Below are 18,293 nucleotides of genomic sequence, written 5' to 3' on the forward strand. Positions count from 1 at the left end.
AATCCTGTGCCCCCTCCCCCAGCGTTTAGTGTAACTACCAAACTATTCTCTGTGAGAGTGTGAAGAATATGGGATGCAGTCTGAATTCATTTTCCATCTCCATTTTAGGAATATGAAAGACTTCTCAAGGAAGGATTAATGAATGAGTGCAAGAAACTATTTAAAGAAATACAGAATATCAAGGACATCGTGTCATCTTCATCATGCACCATTCTCTAAAATTCAAACAGACTAAGGCTCTCCTCTGTGGTTCTACTCACAAAGATTAAACTTCTGGGACAGCTTTGGACTGTGAAGTAGCTTGACACCAAAATAGATTTGAAGACATTATTGGGAAGAAGGTAGAAATAAAGTTAACAAAGTGGAGTTTACATGTAAAAAGAATGTTTGGCTTATGAAGAGATTCAGTTCATGTTTGTGTTAGAACTAAAGATTCATGTGATCTTTAATTTGGTCTTATATTTGAAATTGTAAACATGGACTGTGTATACATACTAAATTTTATGGTTGGGATTTGTTTTACCACACAGTGATATGGCAACTGCTTTTGGGTAAACATTTTTGTATCACATACACTCCCTTCTGGATATTCTCAGTCATATGCTCACAAGTAATTAAAAGATTTAGCTTTGTCCTCAGCTGAGATTGGCATGTTGTAATCATGATAAAAATCTGAACATATCTGTATAACACAGCTTTTTGGGTCTCATGCTGTCTGCAGGTTCTCAGGGTAAACATTGGGTGGTGCTCAGTGTGGGGAAGCTCTGTGCCTGCTGGATGAACAGAGAAACCCATTGGAGAGTGGGAGAAAATTCCCCTCCAGGCAGAATGCACCTGTGAGTGGGTAATACATCTCCCTGCTTTAGAGAACTTCTTGCTTTGTTTTATGCTCCAGCCTTCTGTATTTCCTTTCTAATCTCTCTTTATAATTTTTAAAAACATTTTCTCCTTCTAAGGGTTTTAGAATGACTTCTACAATCACAGAATGGAGAACTCAAAAGAAATTTTGTTCTATTCTTCTAAGGCTCATGACCACAGTCTCATCTCTTCTGAAACCATGTTTGATGTTTACCTGCCTTTTGCTGCTATGACATGATTTGCAAGTCTCTAAGAAAAAATGCCTTCTACAATGTAGCAGAAGCATGGCTAAGTGAAAGCTGTCAATAAAAATGATCAACCTACCATAACACACTGTTTCAAATGCATGCTATACATTGTGCATGATGTAATAAAATCCTCCCCTAAATTTCTGTAAGAGGGGAGTTAATTCAAAGACTTTTAGCTGTCACTGAGGCTCCCATTGATGATGGCATCGGCTTTGCAGAGTAACAGAACCACAAAAAGGAAATGTCATAGTCATGGGGCTCAACACTCTCATGGATAAAGAAATACAAAGATACTTTCTGTATAATTAGATTTCTGATGGTGGAAATAAACCCAGGGCTTTTATAAAACACTTCTGGTGATACATTAACTTATACAATAACAGTAGGTAGTGTAGTGTTTCTGCAGTATACTTTTGAGTGCATGCTAGTATCATGTGTACTTGTAGAAAGTTCAACAGTTGTATTCAGAAAATTATGAGTCTGATTTGTATTCATGAAAAGTTTTAAGTACTAACCATGTAATGGCTCCAGTTACATATGTAGCAGTGGATTGTCTTTTCAGACATCAATGAGAGGAGAGGACATTGGTCCTGTGAAGGCTTGATGAACTAGTGTAGGAGAATTAAAGGACAGAGAAGAGGGAAGGGCAGGGGGATGGTAAGAAGAGGGGGATGGGATAGGGGGTTTTCAGAGGGATAAGGAGGAAAGGGGATAACATTTGAAATATAAATAAAGCAAATATCTAATAATAAAAATTTTTTAAAAGGTTAAAAAGTTCTACTCAGTGGGTAGATCAGCATGAAGGTTAATTAGATGTCTTCAGAAATTCTAAGTATGAAAAGCCAACCTGAGCTATTCAGATTTAATGCTTACTCATGGCCCTAAGGTGGTGGCTGCCAAAATATGAGAACAATTAACTAGAGCCTTCCCCTTGAGCTGTCTGTGCGAGAACATTACAAGAAAAACCACTGAATGCTCCCCCCCCCCCCCCACACACACACCAACAGGTGTCTCCGCCAGCAGGTGTCTCTGCCAGATGACTTTTTTGCTTCCTGCCAGCAGTCATCAAGAATTTCCCCACTCTTTCCTTTTTCTTGACTGTGTAAAGATCACTTCCTTCTTGTAAGCCTTAAAACTCATTTACCTCCCCGACATTAAATGAGACCATGACACAACCCAGACAGACTTTGTTAGTGTGCTTGGCCTCCTTTCTCTCTTTCCCCCATTTTTGACCCTCAGGTAGTGCCTCTTTGGGACTCTGGAATAACTGGACCTGCTGGACAGGTCATCTAAGCACATTTGGACACTGTTCACAGCCACAGTGCCAGTGACTTATCAACAATATGGTCATTCCCAGCCTGCGTTGAGACTCACAGAGCTCCAAGATTTAGAGCTACTGTGGCTTCCCTCAGCCTCTGAGAGATGTTATTTACACTCAGTAGTTTAGGGTCAGGACTCTGACTCACTTGTTTCTAAGGAAACATACTACAAAAGACTGGAAACCCCACCACATTAAACTTAGAAACCAGAAACATTCCTTTAATTTACCCTTAAATATAACATGACTGACAAATATTCAAGTGATACTAAAATTGTTTTGGGATTGTATATAATGTTAACAGAAATTATCTTAGTCAAAATGCAAATGAACAAAACCAATCAAACAAGGCAACTGATTTCCCAGCATTTGATGTGTTTAAAGGAACTCAGGTTCACTTTCAGTGATTTTTTTTTCACTCTCCTTCCTTCCCTCCTTCCCTCCTTCCCTCCTTCCCTCCTTCCTTCCCTCCTTTCCTCTCTCCCTTCCTCCTCCTCCCTCTCTTTGTCTCCTCCCTTCTTTCTCTTTCCTCCTTCCCTCACTGTTCTATCTAATTCTAACCTTTTTCTTTCCCTCTTTACTCTTTTGGGCTATAGAGAAATGGATTTTAAACAATACATGTCCACTTCTGAATTGCACAATCTCTTGCTAATTTTTTGTAACCCAGTGGGGCTGGCAATTTCACAAAACAAGCACTAATTGACAAAAACAGGACAGAAACACAACAGAATGGTCTTAAAACCACACCCTCTTCAATGAGCGCATCATCTTGAGTTTTTAAACACCCACAAGAAACTGTACCATTTATCAATCTCTACCTGAGAAATCCCTGAGGCCCTCCTCACTTGAGCACTCCCCTCACTCCTGCTGTGGTGGTTGAGTCATCCCTCCACCCCCAACCCATGTTAGGAAGTTCTTTAGTTTCACTTTCATCATCTTAAGCATTTTTCTATTAAAGAGCTAACTCCTCACAAGTTCTCTCATGAAAACCTGGAAGTTCCTGGGTTACTACAGGGTCCATGTCACAGCACCTATAATAGGGGACCAAGCGCTCTGCAAAGGCAACCTGAAGCAAAGCTGTCAGGCATTGAAAGACTGCTTCTTCTCTAAAGGATTCAGGCAAAAGTGTTCACCAGACTGCTGGTTTATTCTAACCAGAGGAGGCTGCAAGCAAGACAGATATGAATGGGCAGGGTTGGTTGACAGAGGCAGTCTTTACCCTAAATGTCCCTGTCCCAACTATGGCAAATTAATTAAACTCTGGTAAAGAAGAGCTCACACAGAGGGCATAAATGTTTTAAGGTTCATATTGCTTCTTGAGTTCTTTGTATATATTGGATATTAGCTCTCTATCAGATGTAGGGTTGGTAAAGATCTTTTCCCAATTTGTTGGTTGCCGTTTTGTCCTTTTGACAGTGTTCTTTACCTTAGGAAACTTTCTAATTTTATGAGATCCCATTTTTCAGTTCTTGATCTTAGAGCATAAGCTATTGGTGTTCTGTTCAGGAACTTTTCCCCTGTGCCTATGTCCTCAAGGGTTTTCCCCAGTTTCTTTTCTATAAGTTTCAGTGTGTCTGGTTTTATGTGGAGGTCCTTGATCCACTTGGAGTTGAGCTTAGTACAAGGAGATAAGAATGGATCAATTTGCATTCTCCTGCATGCTGACCTCCAGTTGAACCAGCACCATTTGTTGAAAAGGCTCCAGGGAACAAAATAACCCTATTAAAAAATAGGGTACAGACCTAAACAAAGAACTTTCTCCTGAAGAAATTTGGATGGCCGAGAAGCACCTTAAGAAATGCTCAACATCATTAGCCACTAGGGAAATGCAAATCAAAACAACCCTGAGATTTCACCTCACACCTGTCAGAATGGCTAAGTTTAAAAACTCATGAGACAGCAGGTGTTGGGGAGGATGTGGAGAAATAGGAACACTCCTTCACTGCTGGTGGGATTGTAAGGTGGTACAACCACTCTGGAAACCAGTCTGGAGGTTCCTAAGAAAACTAGACATGACATTTTCGGAGGACCCTGCTATACCTCTCCCTGGCATATACCCAGAAGATTCCACAGCAGGCTGAGAAAGAAATTAGGGACCTCATAAGGTTACAGAGTTTCTGTAAGGCAAAGGACAACATCAAGAGGACAGATCGGCAACCAACAAATTGGGAAAAGATCTTCACCAACCCTACATCAGATAGAGGGCTAATATCCAATATATATAAAGAACTCAAGAAGTTAGACTCCAGAAAACCGAACAACCCTATTAAAAAATGGGGTACAGAGTTAAACAAAGAATTCTCACCTGAAGAACTTCGGATGGCGGAGAAGCATCTTAAAAAATGCTCAACTTCATTAGTCATTAGGGAAATGCAAATCAAAACAACCCTAAGATTTCATCTTACAACAGTCAGAATGGCTAAGATTAAAAATTCAGGAGACAGCAGGTGTTGGAGAGGGTGCAGAGAAAGAGGAACACTCCTCCACTGCTGGTGGGGTTGCAAATTGGTACAACCACTCTGGAAAGCAGTCTGGCGGTTCCTCCGAAACTGGGCACCTCACTTCCAGAAGATCCTGCTATACCACTCCTGGGCATATACCCAGAGGATTCCCCACCATGTAATAAGGATACATGCTCTACTATGTTCATAGCAGCCCTATTTAAAATTGCCAGATGCTGGAAAGAACCCAGGTATCCCTCAACAGAAGAGTGGATACAAAAAATGTGGTATATCTACACAATGGAGTACTATTCAGCCATTAGAAACAATGAATTCATGAAATTCTTAGGCAAATGGATGGAGCTAGAGAACATCATACTAAGTGAGGTAACCCAGACTCAAAAGGTGAATCATGGTATGCACTCACTAATAAGTGGTTATTAACCTAGAAAACTGGAATACCCAAAACATAATCCACACATCAAATGAGATACAAGAAGAAAGCAGGAGTGGTCCCTGGTTCTGGAAAGACTCAGTGAAACAGTATTTGGCAAAACCAGAACGGGGAACTGGGAAGGGGTGGGAGGGAGGACAGGGGAAGAGAAGGAGGCTTACGGGACTTTCGGGGAGTGGGGGGGGCTAGAAAAGGGGAAATCATTTGAAATGTAAATAAATTATATCGAATAAAAAAAATCAGTCAAAAAAAAAAAAACCAAAAAAACAAAAAAACAAAAAAAACAAAACAAAAAAACAAAACAAAAAACAAAAAAACAAAAAAACAAAAAAAAAAGAAAAACAAACCTGGCTTCTCCAGGAGTCATGAAGTGCCAATATGACTTCAGTTATCCATGAGGCATCCTGTGCTTCTCACAGATCTATGATGGAATGTTGACTGCTGGGTTTTATGCCGGTTTTCTTTTTTCTTTTGTTTTGCTTTCAAGATAGTGTTTCTCTGTGTAGCCCTGGCTGTGCTGAACCTCGTGTGTAGACCAGGCTGTCCTCAAACTTAGAGATCCATGTGCCTCTACTCCCCAAGTGCTGGATTGAAGGCCACCATCTACCAGCTTTATGTGGGTTTTCTAAAGGCAGCTGCTGCTACTGTGACTTCATGGGTTCAAAGACCCTATCGTGTTCCAGAAGATACTGTTTTACCTTAAAGCAACAAATATTCCCCGTGTGATATTTTTGGTATAAATACTACTGTGAACTTAAAGAAACCAAACCTTTGGGAGGAATTCTCAATGCTAGGGCAATATAGGAAAAGTATGAGCTGTGTCTGGAAGACTGTGTGGTGACAGAGAGAATCACTGCACTGGGAATGCCATGGGAGACTGCCAGACAAGCACAGGATCCAGCTGAAGGAGCCTCAGTGAACACAGGAAGCAAGCCAGCCATCAAAATAAGGAATGATCACAAAGTACTAAGGCACAGGGAATGAAATAAGTACTTAGCAGTCTATGCTATGCAACCAAATGAATGAATGAATGCAAGTAGGAACAATGCTTCTGTTTTCTCTTGAGCCCCATTAATAAATATCTGGCATGATAAGAGCAGATAGTCATCTGAAAGCAAATGCTACCATGATTAATTTATAAGCTTGAATTGTTAGTAGATGCTGAAAGTAGTGATGAAATTCAAGAAGTATGATAAAGTTATATGTGCTGAGTGTCTTTCTAGAGGCTGCTTTGTATGTACATATATTTATACATATATACACATCTATCTTTATACATATATCTATACACCTATATGTAGAGTCCCTTATTGGGGTGCCATGCCACCTGGCAGAAATTTGACATCAACTAATGTGAAATTCTTCTCTCAGCTTTTGAGAGGGAACTCCTGTGTTAGCCATAATCCCCTCCACCTGGGGTGGAGCGCTCAGACCAAGGCTGTTGTTTTTCAAGCACATGCAGGTCCCTGAAAAACACTAGGCACTTGTGGAGGAGAAGCTTCAAGCCTTTTGGGGAAGCATTTTCCCCTGCTATTGTTTGGAGTTCTCCATTAAACTTTGAGACCTTGAACAGCAATGTTTTCTTGGTCTCCATCTCTTTTTGCCACTTTCCCAGACATCCCCAGCTTCCCTTCCAGGTAATCCATTTGATGTAACTGCAGGAAGTTACACCTATATATACATATGCATACACACACACACACACACACACACACACACACACAGTATTATTTGGTCATTTGGTAGTTCTAAATGTTTTTGAGGAACCTCCACACTGCTTTCTACTGTGGCCATCGACAATTCATTTTGGTTTCTTTCCCACACCCTTAGAAGAAGCCCTTGTTATTTGTCTTCTTTACGCAGGATATTCTCAGTGTGGTAAGATGGACCCTCAATGCATCGTTCACTTGTATTTCTCTAGTGATTAAATTCTATTAAATATTATTCTAAGTATTTATTTTTTGATCAAGTGGTAATTTTGATTACAAAACTATAACCAGTTCTTGGCAGGTAGTCTCTTAATCAAGAGAACATATTGAAAAGAGTACTATCAGAGCAAGTCATGTCCACATCATTCATCCTCTGATTTGATCAGTCATGATTGCAGAGTATCAGTTCCCGGACCTTCTTGTCTCATATATATATAACAGTAGAATTTCAAGCTAACATTAAAGAAAGAACTAAAAAATTATCTAATTGAAGGGTGCTCTACAAGATAACTGCAATATCCTCCTCCAACTTGTAAAGTAATTGAGGATAAAGAAAGATTGAACATGTACTGAAAATGAGAGAAAGCTGAAGAGATGTGAGGATAAAGCAGGGATCCTGGATTAGATCAAGAAGCATGAAAGGGGCACTAGTAAAAATTTGACTTAAGAAATAGAGGAGGTGTACGGTATGTAGCCTCATTAGCGGTGTCATAAAAATGCTGAAAACCCAGGCAGTCACTACACTCAGGGTATGTAAGGTACTAGAATTGGATAAAGCTTGGTAAATGGTATGTTCAGCATTTTGAACCCAGTACATAATTTTTCTGGTCATCTATGAACTTCAAATTAGTTGTATTTAAATAGAGGTAGTAGACCAAGGACAGCCATACCAGCCCCCAGAACTCTGAGAAATGTGTAAAGGAACACATTTCAAAGAAGGAAAATACTAGTACATAATATTTAGTTTATATATGTTTGAAATTAGTCACAAAAGACTAGCAGTAAGAGGATGACAATGCAAGATCTTCAATAATATCGTTGTTTATGGAGAATCATGAGTTATCATCTGAGATAAACAAAACACTTATTGAAAGGCCTTACTGTTACTAGTTCTAAAATGGCCCTTACCATACAGATCATGTCCTGTGAGTGAAGCCCAGCATGACAGGTAAGATTTTAATAACTGGCCAACATTATGAATTTGAAACGTGATTGTCCTTCATGCTCTCATATACATAAATGTATATTGTCTTATTTGAATTATACAACATAAGTTGAAAATTCATAAAATCATTGTACAGGTAGAAAATTACTATGTAGTGGAAATGACTTACCTTTGATGTCAAGGCTCATTGGGGGACAGACGAAGGCCTTTTTTGCCTACCTGAGTTGATGGACTGTGTCTTAGTCACTCTTTTTCACTCACTGACATGTAGGGTGACAATCAGAATGTCTATTGGATCTTTGACTTGGCAGTCCTCCTCAGCAGCACCTTCATCTACAACAGCATAGGAACCATCAACCAGCAGGCCTTAGACCAGCTACAGTATCCTTTTGGTGTGCTCAAGCAGAGCCCTGAACCTAGAAAGAACACAGTCATTATTACATCAGGTAGAAAGGCAGTCAAGGACCTTAGTATTTTACATCTCTCATTCACAAATCCCCTGATACTCCACATGTGAGTTTGCCTCACTTTCAAGAACAAATTCAAATGTCTTACATCAAATATTGCTAGAGACAGAGGGTACACTGCTAAGAGCATCCCTATCTTCATCAATATCCTGCATTTGACCAAATCCTTAATGTGATTCAGAACACATGTTCTCAGTAATTAATATTGTCATTATATCTAAATGTTAGTAATGTCCTGACTACCCACTGGATACTATAGGTAATATTTATCCTGCAAACACATCAAGGGACTTGAGCTGGTGATGGCTCTTTAGCCTGCACTTCCAGTATCATTCATCAGTGATTCGCCAATCTACAGCTCAGTCACTTTTTCATCCTCTGACATTGGAAACATGACATCCTTTGAAGTCAGTGCCCTCAAACCACACCACTTCCTTTTATCAAAACCCCAGGACTAGCCCTCACTGCGTTCTTTTCTGAAGATTTTAATCCTCCCTGTTTGGAAATTGGTAGCTAAGAGACACTGACATTCACTATTCTCTCCTGGATCCTCTCCCTCTCCTTTTCAAATAACTGACCCTAAGTCACTAACAATGTGACCAGCCTAACCATGAACTTAAACTTAGGTATCACACTGCCTTCTTTTTTGTATCCCTATACTCAACCAAAGATCAGATTATCTGATCTCTCAGCAACATTTGAAATATCAGTTCTTTTCAGAACCACTTGCTTCTTGATCTAGAACTTCATCATTTCCTAATACTGCATTTCCCTCTCTGGATAACTGGTCCATTTCCTTTGAGGACATTGAATGTTACAGCTCATCGCTTCATGTACTTTTCTTCATTCTATCCTCCTAGTTCCTAGTCAATAATATTCTGTCTAATGGGGTTCTGTGCACCTTTATGTCAGTCACCATCAAATGCTCCACACTTGTCTCTGCATCTCCTTCTGTGGGTATTTTGTTCCCACTTCTAAAAAAGACCAGAGTATTCATACTTTATTCTTCCTTTTTCTTGGGCATCATTTGATATGTGAATTGTGTCTTGGGTATTCCAAGCTTCTGGGCTAATATCTACTTATCAGTGAGTTTATACCATGTGTGTTCTTTTTTGATTGGGTTACCTCACTTAGAATGATATCTTCCAGGTCCCCCCATTTGCCTAAGAATTTCATTGTGCTTAATAGCTGAGTAGTATTCCATTGTGTATATATACCACATTTTCTGCATCCAGGGCTGGTTTTCCTGAATGACATGGACCCTGGTTAGTTACACAAACCCCACTAGGTGCCCTTATGCCCATGCCTAAATGATTTCGGGATCTTAGCTCAAAGAGGACATGAAAATGGGGAGAAGATCTTTGTGTGGTTTTGGTATCAGCATAATTGTGACTTCATACAATGAGTTGGGTAGTGCTCCTTCTGTTTTTATTTTGTGGAATAGTTTGAAGAGTATTGGTGTTAGGTCTTCTTTGAAGGTTTGATAGAATTCTGCAAAAAAAACCAATCTGGTCCTGTGCTTTTTTCATTGAAAGACTTTCAATGAGGAAATATAGAATGGGTGGTAGCAGAAGGCAGTTATAAATACCATCTAAGGCCACATGACCAGTTGCAAAAATGAGGATGTATATGGTATGAATGATTCTGTTTCATTTTGTTAAGAACACATTTGTATAGGTGTTTGTGTTTTCTTGTAATTTCTTCAACATTAATTAAGAGAATATCAATTAGTATTTAAGTTCCCAAGGGACATTGACCTAAATTTACAGTGAAATTGTACTAGGGATAGTTAGGCATATTTATGACCTGGTTATTGTTTTATTTGGAATTGGGATGTGATTTGTGTCAAGTTGACAAGAGCTGAATCATGAGATTATTCTCGGTTGTTAACTTGAATACATCTAAATTGAAATCCAATCCAGAAATGGAGGGCACACCTGTGAACAATTTCCAGAGGCTAGAAGGTACAGAGTTCTGACCTGGATCTTGACAGGGAGACCTTGAGGCATAGTGGCCATGAAAAGTTTAGACTCAGGAAAGGTAGTGTGACCCATTAATCCAAGGAGACTGAGGGAGAGTAATGAGAATGAGAACTTATGTCAATCTTGACTGTATGGAGTCTATAGTTCATAGGGATAGAGTCTTTGGACAAGATTCTAGAAAGGACGACTGTGCTAAGCCAGCAAACCTGCCTGCTTTTGTGTCCATGCAGGCTGGAGTCAGAGCATGGTCACTGCTGCCCCTGAGAAAGAGGGTTATGTCCTAAATAGAATTCATCATAACAAGCCCCAGCTGCAAAATGGGATGCCAAGTGTACTACAAGTGCTCATACAAGCTATTTCTGACTCAGGTCAAAACCTTTAAGACTGGTGAGACCTCCAGTCTATTGGACTAAACAACTATTGGATCATTTGTCTTCCCTCAGGTAATATGATTGTTGCACTGCCTCAAGGCCAATGTCTTGCTGACCACAATGTGCCCAAATGTCATAACTCTAGGATCCAGACTTTCTTAATGCGAAACTGTCAAGGGATTTTCTTGGACTTTGGAGGATTTTAATTATACTTAGTAGTTTAGAAAAAGAATTCTGACACACTCATCTCTCAAGAAAAACACTGGACAGAAGACTTTTGAATTTAAAAACAGAAACTTGTTTTTCATTTGCCCTTAAATTCTACAAGATAAACATTCAAGAATGCAAGTAATTTTGGGTTATCTAATACAAACATATTTTACTGGTCTAAAGAAAACAACCAATTTCTCTGAATTTAGATCTGTTTCTAAGAAACATGAGTATACTTTCACTTTCAGTAATATTATCCCATTCCACTTCCAATGCATGCTCTGTTCCTCTTCAAGAATGATGGTTTTCTCTCTTCCTTTCTTTCACAGTATAGAGTAGAGGAGCAGTGGTTTCATTCAAGTGCATTTCCAATTCTGGATCCCATAAAGTTGCTTGTTGTTGTAGCTCTTGGACAGTACAAAGTCTTCACACACCCTCTCTCTGAGTCCCTTTCCTCCTAGGACACGTATGATAGTGAGAAACCTATGAAGCAGTCCTGTACATATGTCAATACATGTACAATTGTGGCAAAAGACAATTGGTGAATATACTGTATGTGAGTATTTTGAGTGAGCAGAGGAACTTCTGTGAAGTGGTAAATGGTACAAGATTTAGAATAAGACATTTTCAGTGCTTTTTTTTTTTCTTAAAATTTCCCTTGTGGCTTAAATTGCTTTCAAAAGTATTTTATTTAGTTTTTTGCTTAAACATAAAAGATTATGGATTTGTACAACATTTTCATAAATGTATATCATTGTATATGCTCTAGTTTGTTTTTGTATTGATGTCATAAATCACTGAACAATAGCAACTTGGGGGAAGAACGGTTTATTTCCTCTCACAGATTATGGTCCTGTTTTTAAGGGAAGTCAATGTGAAATCAAGGCAGACACTGAAGCAGAGACTGGAGGGATGCTTCTTACTAACTTGCTCTTCTTGCTTGTTTAGACATTTCACAGGCCAGGCTCCCATGCCTAGTGGAGACACTGCTCAAAGTGGGCTGGGCCCTTCTTTATTCATAAAGCAAGACAGTGTCCCACCTAACAATCTGATAGAGTCAATTCCTCAGTTGAGACTCCCGCTTCCTGCGTATGTGTAGATGTGGGTCAATGTTACAAGACTTACAATATTTTCTCCTATATTTATCCCTTGTCCATTCTATTTCTTCCTATTGATCTTATCTTAATTTATATTTTTCTTATCTTAAATAGTTCCCTTCTACTGATGCTGCTCTCTCTCTCTCTACCCATCTCCTTGTCTGTGAGTGCACACATATATGCATGTGGTAATAAACCTACTTGTCAAATGAACATGCAGTATTAGTCCCTCTTTTGACCTTTCTGTTTCCTCTGCCGCGGCATTATACTTTCTTCTTCCCATTACTTCCCCTCCCCATCTTCTATGATATGCATATTGTATCTCTCTACATATAACTCTAACTAACACATTTGAGAGGAAACATGAGAGATCTGCCTTATTTTCTGTACCATGATGCATTACAGTTCCACAGAGCACTATCTCCTTTCTCATCCCTCTGTGAGAGAACATCTCAGCTGCTTCCATAACATGAGTAGTGTGACTAGCACATTAATAAACATGGGTGTGCAAGGGGCTCTGTAATCGGCTGCGTACAACATCATAGGCATATTATAATTTAGTCAGTATAGAAGTAGGAAATAAATGCAATGAGGGAGGAGGAAAAAAAGAAAAAAAATTAATAGAAATAAACACTCCTGAAGGAAAAGAAGAATAACCTTCTGACAGGGGAAAGAATGAGAGATGAAAAATGTGAAGATTCAGCAACGAAAATGTCTCTCCACAGCCCTAGATAACTGGCAGATAGATTTCACATAGAGTTAAAACAAAATATTTAGAAAACAAAACTAACAGTTTATTGGAAGCATACTGTCAAAAGGAGGCACAGGTGGATGGGGGAGAAACAAAAGGAAGGGATGCAGTACTCTACTGTCTTTTTTTTAGAATGTCAAATGTTTGGGAGCCTCTTGGCTTTCCATTGATTTAAGGTGGTGTTGAGCCTGTGATGGACCCCTACAAACAACTGAGTATGCTGACTTCATTTTAATATCATTCATTAAGAGACAAGGCATCTAGTAAAATTTTGCTTAGGGACTCTGTTATTTTAGTCATTACATTATTTATGGCAGGAGTATGATTTGTGAGAATCTGGTGGTGTGAAAAGCCCATGCATATCACAAAAGTGCACATGGGAGCTATCTTCATTATTATTTATTAGTTCTCCAATATCAACTTTTAGGACATGGGTTAGGTTTGCAGGATTCAGACTTAGTAAACTGGGGTATTGTCTCAGAGAGCTTACAGCCTTAGATAGGTAAACATGAGTAATTATGGCATCTGTGAGATTAGTGTTCAAAGCTGCTGAACCCAAAATAATATCAGATAAGAAAGTGTTATTCCTGAGCTTCTCAAACTGCCTCATGAACATAGGCTGAATGTTATGTCCCCCAACAACCAGCACTGAGTTATTAGAACTCCTTAGCTGGAAAATCTAGAGAAACTTTGTGATAACCTGGTATCAAACAGTCTCTTTGAATTCTCCACCAGCCACTGATGATTTAAGTATACTGAATATTCCTAATTTAATTTCTTCTTTATTACTGTGTTTGCAGAAATAGCTCTAATCTAAGTGACTCAGCAGAAAATGTTTGCTAATGTACTGGCCCGCCCAGCAAATTGGAGGGGAGATAAAACACCAAGTGCAGAAGGCATCCATCACAGCATCCTGATCTAGGAGGAAGAAGCCAAGTGCCCCTCTTCAAGTCCTACATTTTACCCAAAGGTAAGGATTTCTGCTCAAAGTGAGACAGGGAAGAGGACAGGTATGGGACCAGTATAGTGATGAATCCCAGTAAATAACTCTTCCACAGGAGGCTGCTGTTGCACAGGGGACTTTAGAATCCAGAGTTTGGGTGGAGAGAATATATGCTGTCAACTCCATTGTTTCTGGTGTGCTCAATTAATAGGTATCAGACATTGGAGTCCACAGAGGTTGGTGGTGGAGGGCTTCAGAATTCACTGTACTTTAAATAATCTTTCCTACCCTAAGACTCTCACACAAACTCATTCACACAGTTGCCAGTTTGTCCACCTCTTGAAAACTGAGGTTTTTTACACCTCTGATATCTTGGAACATGTCAAAACAGATATCCCAGTGATGACTGAGGAAGTCATAAACTTTACTGTAACACCTTTTCTGGGCTATCATTGTTGATTCCTTCCCATTTTGTGGGGGCACAATCTGTGTAAAAATATAAACTACCAGGATTCCAGAGATGGCTTAGTGCTTAAACCCAAGCTTGGTTTCTGTCACCCAAGCGAGGCTGTTCATACCTGTTGCAGCTCCAGCTCCAGGTGATTAAACAACTTCTGTCCTTTGTGGGCACCACAAATGCATGGTAAATCCACATACACAGAACTAAAAAGAATTGTAAAAAGTCCAAACTCTCACCTTGTTAGCTTCCTAGGTCCATTGTTGTTCATAGGGAAAGGTTCTGATCCAGAAACATGACAGAGTCTCTGCCCTGTTCCCTGATGATACAGGAAGCAGAACAAGGGAGACCTGGCACTTGTGGAGCTAACCAGAAGTGATAAGTACTAAAGCAAACAGAAGCCACTCTTTGTCATTTACTTTCTTTATGATAACCCTTCTGACTGGGGAGAGAAACAATTTCAAAGTTGCCTTAATATGCATTTCTCTGCAAGCTAATGACGTTGAACATTTTCAAAATTATTATTATTATTAATGTTATTGTTATTTATTTTTCTTTTGAGACTTGACTATTCAGTTCATTGTCCTGTTGATGGATCCATAGTGTTGTTTGTATTTGTGTGTGTGTGTTTATTTTTATAGTGTTTATTTTCCTGGATATTATGCTCTGTGACATAGCTGGCAATGATCTTTTTCCAATTCTGAAGGCTGTGTGTTTACTCTGTTACCAGTCTCTGCCAATGTGCAGAAATGTTTTAGTTTTGTGTAATCCTATTTGGTATTCTTGTGGCTAATTTTCACATGATTAGGGTTTTTTTTGGGGGGGGGTTATTTGGATATGCTGTGCTTGTTCTGGTGTGTTCCCCAATTTTTTTTGTTTAGCAAGTTCACTATTTTTGGTTTTAAAAATGGTTTTATTTGTTATTTTTTAATGTTTATGTATATAAGTATGTATGTAAGCCATGTATGTGTATATATGCATATGTATGTTTCTGTGTGTGCGTGTTTGTGTGTGTGTGTGCCTGAAGAAACTAGAAGAGGATTTTGGATGCCTGGAGTAGAAAGAGCACATGATTTTGTGTTGTCTGACATGAATGCTAGGGACTAAACCCCCAAATCCTGAAGAGTAACAAGTTTCTAAATCCCTGAGCTTTATCTAGGCTTAGAACATTGGGTTTTTCTGTGTTTGGGTCTTCTGTTGTTGTGTGTTTGTTTTGTCCAGTCATTCAATCCTTGTTTCTTAAATCAAAGGCCAAGGACCTCTGCATTTAAGGTCATAGGTTTTGATGTTATCCATGATTCTATTTGCTGTTCCGGTTCATTGAAAGCTCTTTTGTCCTCCCACAGAGATGGTGTTCAAGGTTGGACATGTTTAATCCCTTGTCCTTTGTCTTTCGCTCACCTTCTGCTTCCTTGAAGGTGTTTCTTCCTATGCTCTCTTACATGAAGTTGTTTCTACTTCTCCTTTATCTCCTCCTCCTCCTCCTCTTCTCCTCTTCTCTTATTTCTCTGTGGATAGTAACCATTTAAGAATCTTTGGCTCCTCTAGCCTATTTGACATGAATTACTTGAATGTTTGTGTTGAGATGCTCCTATTTTTAACCAGGTTTAACAGAAATATTAATGGCTGTGGTGCTTTTCACTGACCAATATTTACTTTCAAAGCATGAAACTCATTCACCTCACACTTTTCTAGATTTGAGGGTTACTCCCTCTAGACATGATGCCATTCTGATGCCTTGGTACCATGCATCAGTTGACAATTTGCAGCTTTTCTTTTCCCACTTTAAATGTTGATGTGAGTCTTCTGGTGATTTGTTTTCACTTGGGGCAAAATTTACTGCAGCACCAACTGTGGTGATTTGATGGCTTTCCCAGTATATCTTGCAGGAAAAGACACTGTGTTAACTCTTGACTATAGGGCTTTAGAAAAATAGCAGGACCCAAAATGGGGAAAAATGTAATGTATTTAAGTAGTGAAAACAAAAACCAACAGTGAATGGGCTAAAGGATTAGAATAGATGCAGTAGAGATGAGGATAAAGTAACGGGTGAAAGCAGAGAGAAAACATTTTTAAGAAAAGAAGGAAAGTCACAATTTTATTTTTCCAAAATGTAGATTGTGGCCCATACACTTTGAGGGGCCGAAGGTAATCAATTAAAAAAATTTCAAAGTAATTTATCTATTATTTTTTATATATGAATACAAGATTTTTAAAATAAAAAATAACAAATTGGAGATTAAAAAATATAAGCACAAATGAACAATGAAATAAACAAAAGACACTATGTTCTTAGTCAAGACTTCTGATTGGAGGACAGCCCATAACAAAGACACAATCATCTCAGTCAAGCCTTCTGATTGCAGGAGAGCCTTTCCTCAGGGTTTTGCCTAGTTCTTTCCATCAGGACATAGCAAGTTGTCATAAACTTTCTGCTGTTCCTTCCTGCTGTGACTTGGATGTTGAAGGTCCTTTAACTTTTGACCTCTTTGCCACACTTCTGCTTCTAGGATCACTGTCTCTGTGACTTGCAATCTGTTGCTCCAATCTAACCCACTGCAGATTCCACACTCTGTTCAAGGATTCTAGACCCCTTATCAGACTTGAGTTGCTTCCTCCACCCTATGACTATGAGTCCATTGTTCTTACCATGATGTGACACCAGTTTCTAGGGTTGGTCAACATTTTCCTACAGGTCCAATATGTCTTTTGCTGCAGGCCAATTTCAGAAACAAAGACCAGGTATCATAATGTTCTTCTAGCTCCAGTGTCTCTCTTGTCTCATGCCAGACTCTCTCCAGGGCACGCATCTGCCAAGGAGGACTGGGCTGCAAAGGCTGCTCCTTTGCTGCCAGTGCACTAAGGGAATTACTTTTCCAACTGAGGTAGTAGCTTGAGCCCAGTTACATCTATCTACACGAGGCTCCAAGGCCAAGTCCCTTCTTCTGATCACCTAGGATAGCAGTGTATCAATTTTGTGACCTCCCTGCCCAAGACTCAAGAATGATTGATATATTTGTCTTAGTCAGGGTTTCTATTACTGCACAACCATCATGACCAAGAAGCAAGTTGGGGAAGAAAGGGTTTATTCAGCCTACACTCCTGCATTGCTATTAATCACAAAAGGAAGTCAGGACTGGAACTCAAGCAGGGTTGAAAGCAGGAGCTGATGCAGAGGACTTGGAGAGATGTTCCTTACTGGCTTGCTTCCCCTGGCTTGCTCAGCTTGCTCTCTTATAGAACCCAAGATTACCAGCCCAGGGATGGCACCACCCACAAGGGGACCTCCCCTCTTGATCACTAATTGAGAAAATGCCCCACAGCCAGATCCCATGGAGGCACTTCCCCAACTGAAACTCCTTTCTCTGTGATAACTCCAGCCTGTGTCAAGTTGACACACAAAACCAGCCAGTACAATATTCAAAACAAATATTTTGACAAATATTTGACAACTGTCAATAAAAACAAGTAATGGCCATTCTACAAGAGGACTGGCTTATCCCCTTATAAGATGCCCAAGTAATGGCAAAGAGTAAAAGCCTCCTGAAGATAAGAGGAAGGCAGGTATCTGATGGTTGATGAAGGATCCTGTTTTCAATTATACAGCAAGGAGCGAACATTGATAGAAAGCTGATTAAATGAGGTGAGGATCTATGACATGCAGGTTTACTAGGGTATTATAAAAATGTTTCAATTCTGAATCCTCTTATTTTGCTGTGGTCACAGAAAATACTGGGATTTGGAAAGTGTTACATGGGGAACTCTAAAAAAGCTGAACTTTTCTAGTTATCTAAGGATTTCAAAATTAGTTTTAAACGTAAA

General features: G+C 39.3%; 1 protein-coding gene across 12 annotated transcripts in view; it reads left to right on the forward strand.

Annotated features, from left to right (window-relative positions):
• The window catches only part of LOC127682610 (guanylate-binding protein 1-like), a 265,092-nt gene that overhangs the window by 169,037 nt on the left and 77,762 nt on the right, over positions 1–18,293 (forward strand). For 2 of the 12 annotated variants that reach the window (XM_052179079.1, XM_052179078.1), the window contains exon 1: positions 13,955–14,041. The exons of 8 other annotated variants lie outside the window; for them this stretch is intronic. Coding sequence is in view for 2 of the 4 variants with exons in the window: in XM_052179070.1 (XP_052035030.1) it covers positions 109–219 (111 nt within the window). In the remaining 2 variants the exon portion in view is untranslated. Of the gene's footprint in view, positions 1–108; positions 1,356–13,954; positions 14,042–18,293 lie in introns of those variants that run through there. 2 more of the 12 variants (XM_052179070.1, XM_052179069.1) reach the window with 2 other exon arrangements.

This window comes from Apodemus sylvaticus, chromosome 4 (genome assembly GCF_947179515.1).
Source record: "Apodemus sylvaticus chromosome 4, mApoSyl1.1, whole genome shotgun sequence".
NCBI lineage: Eukaryota > Metazoa > Chordata > Mammalia > Rodentia > Muridae > Apodemus > Apodemus sylvaticus.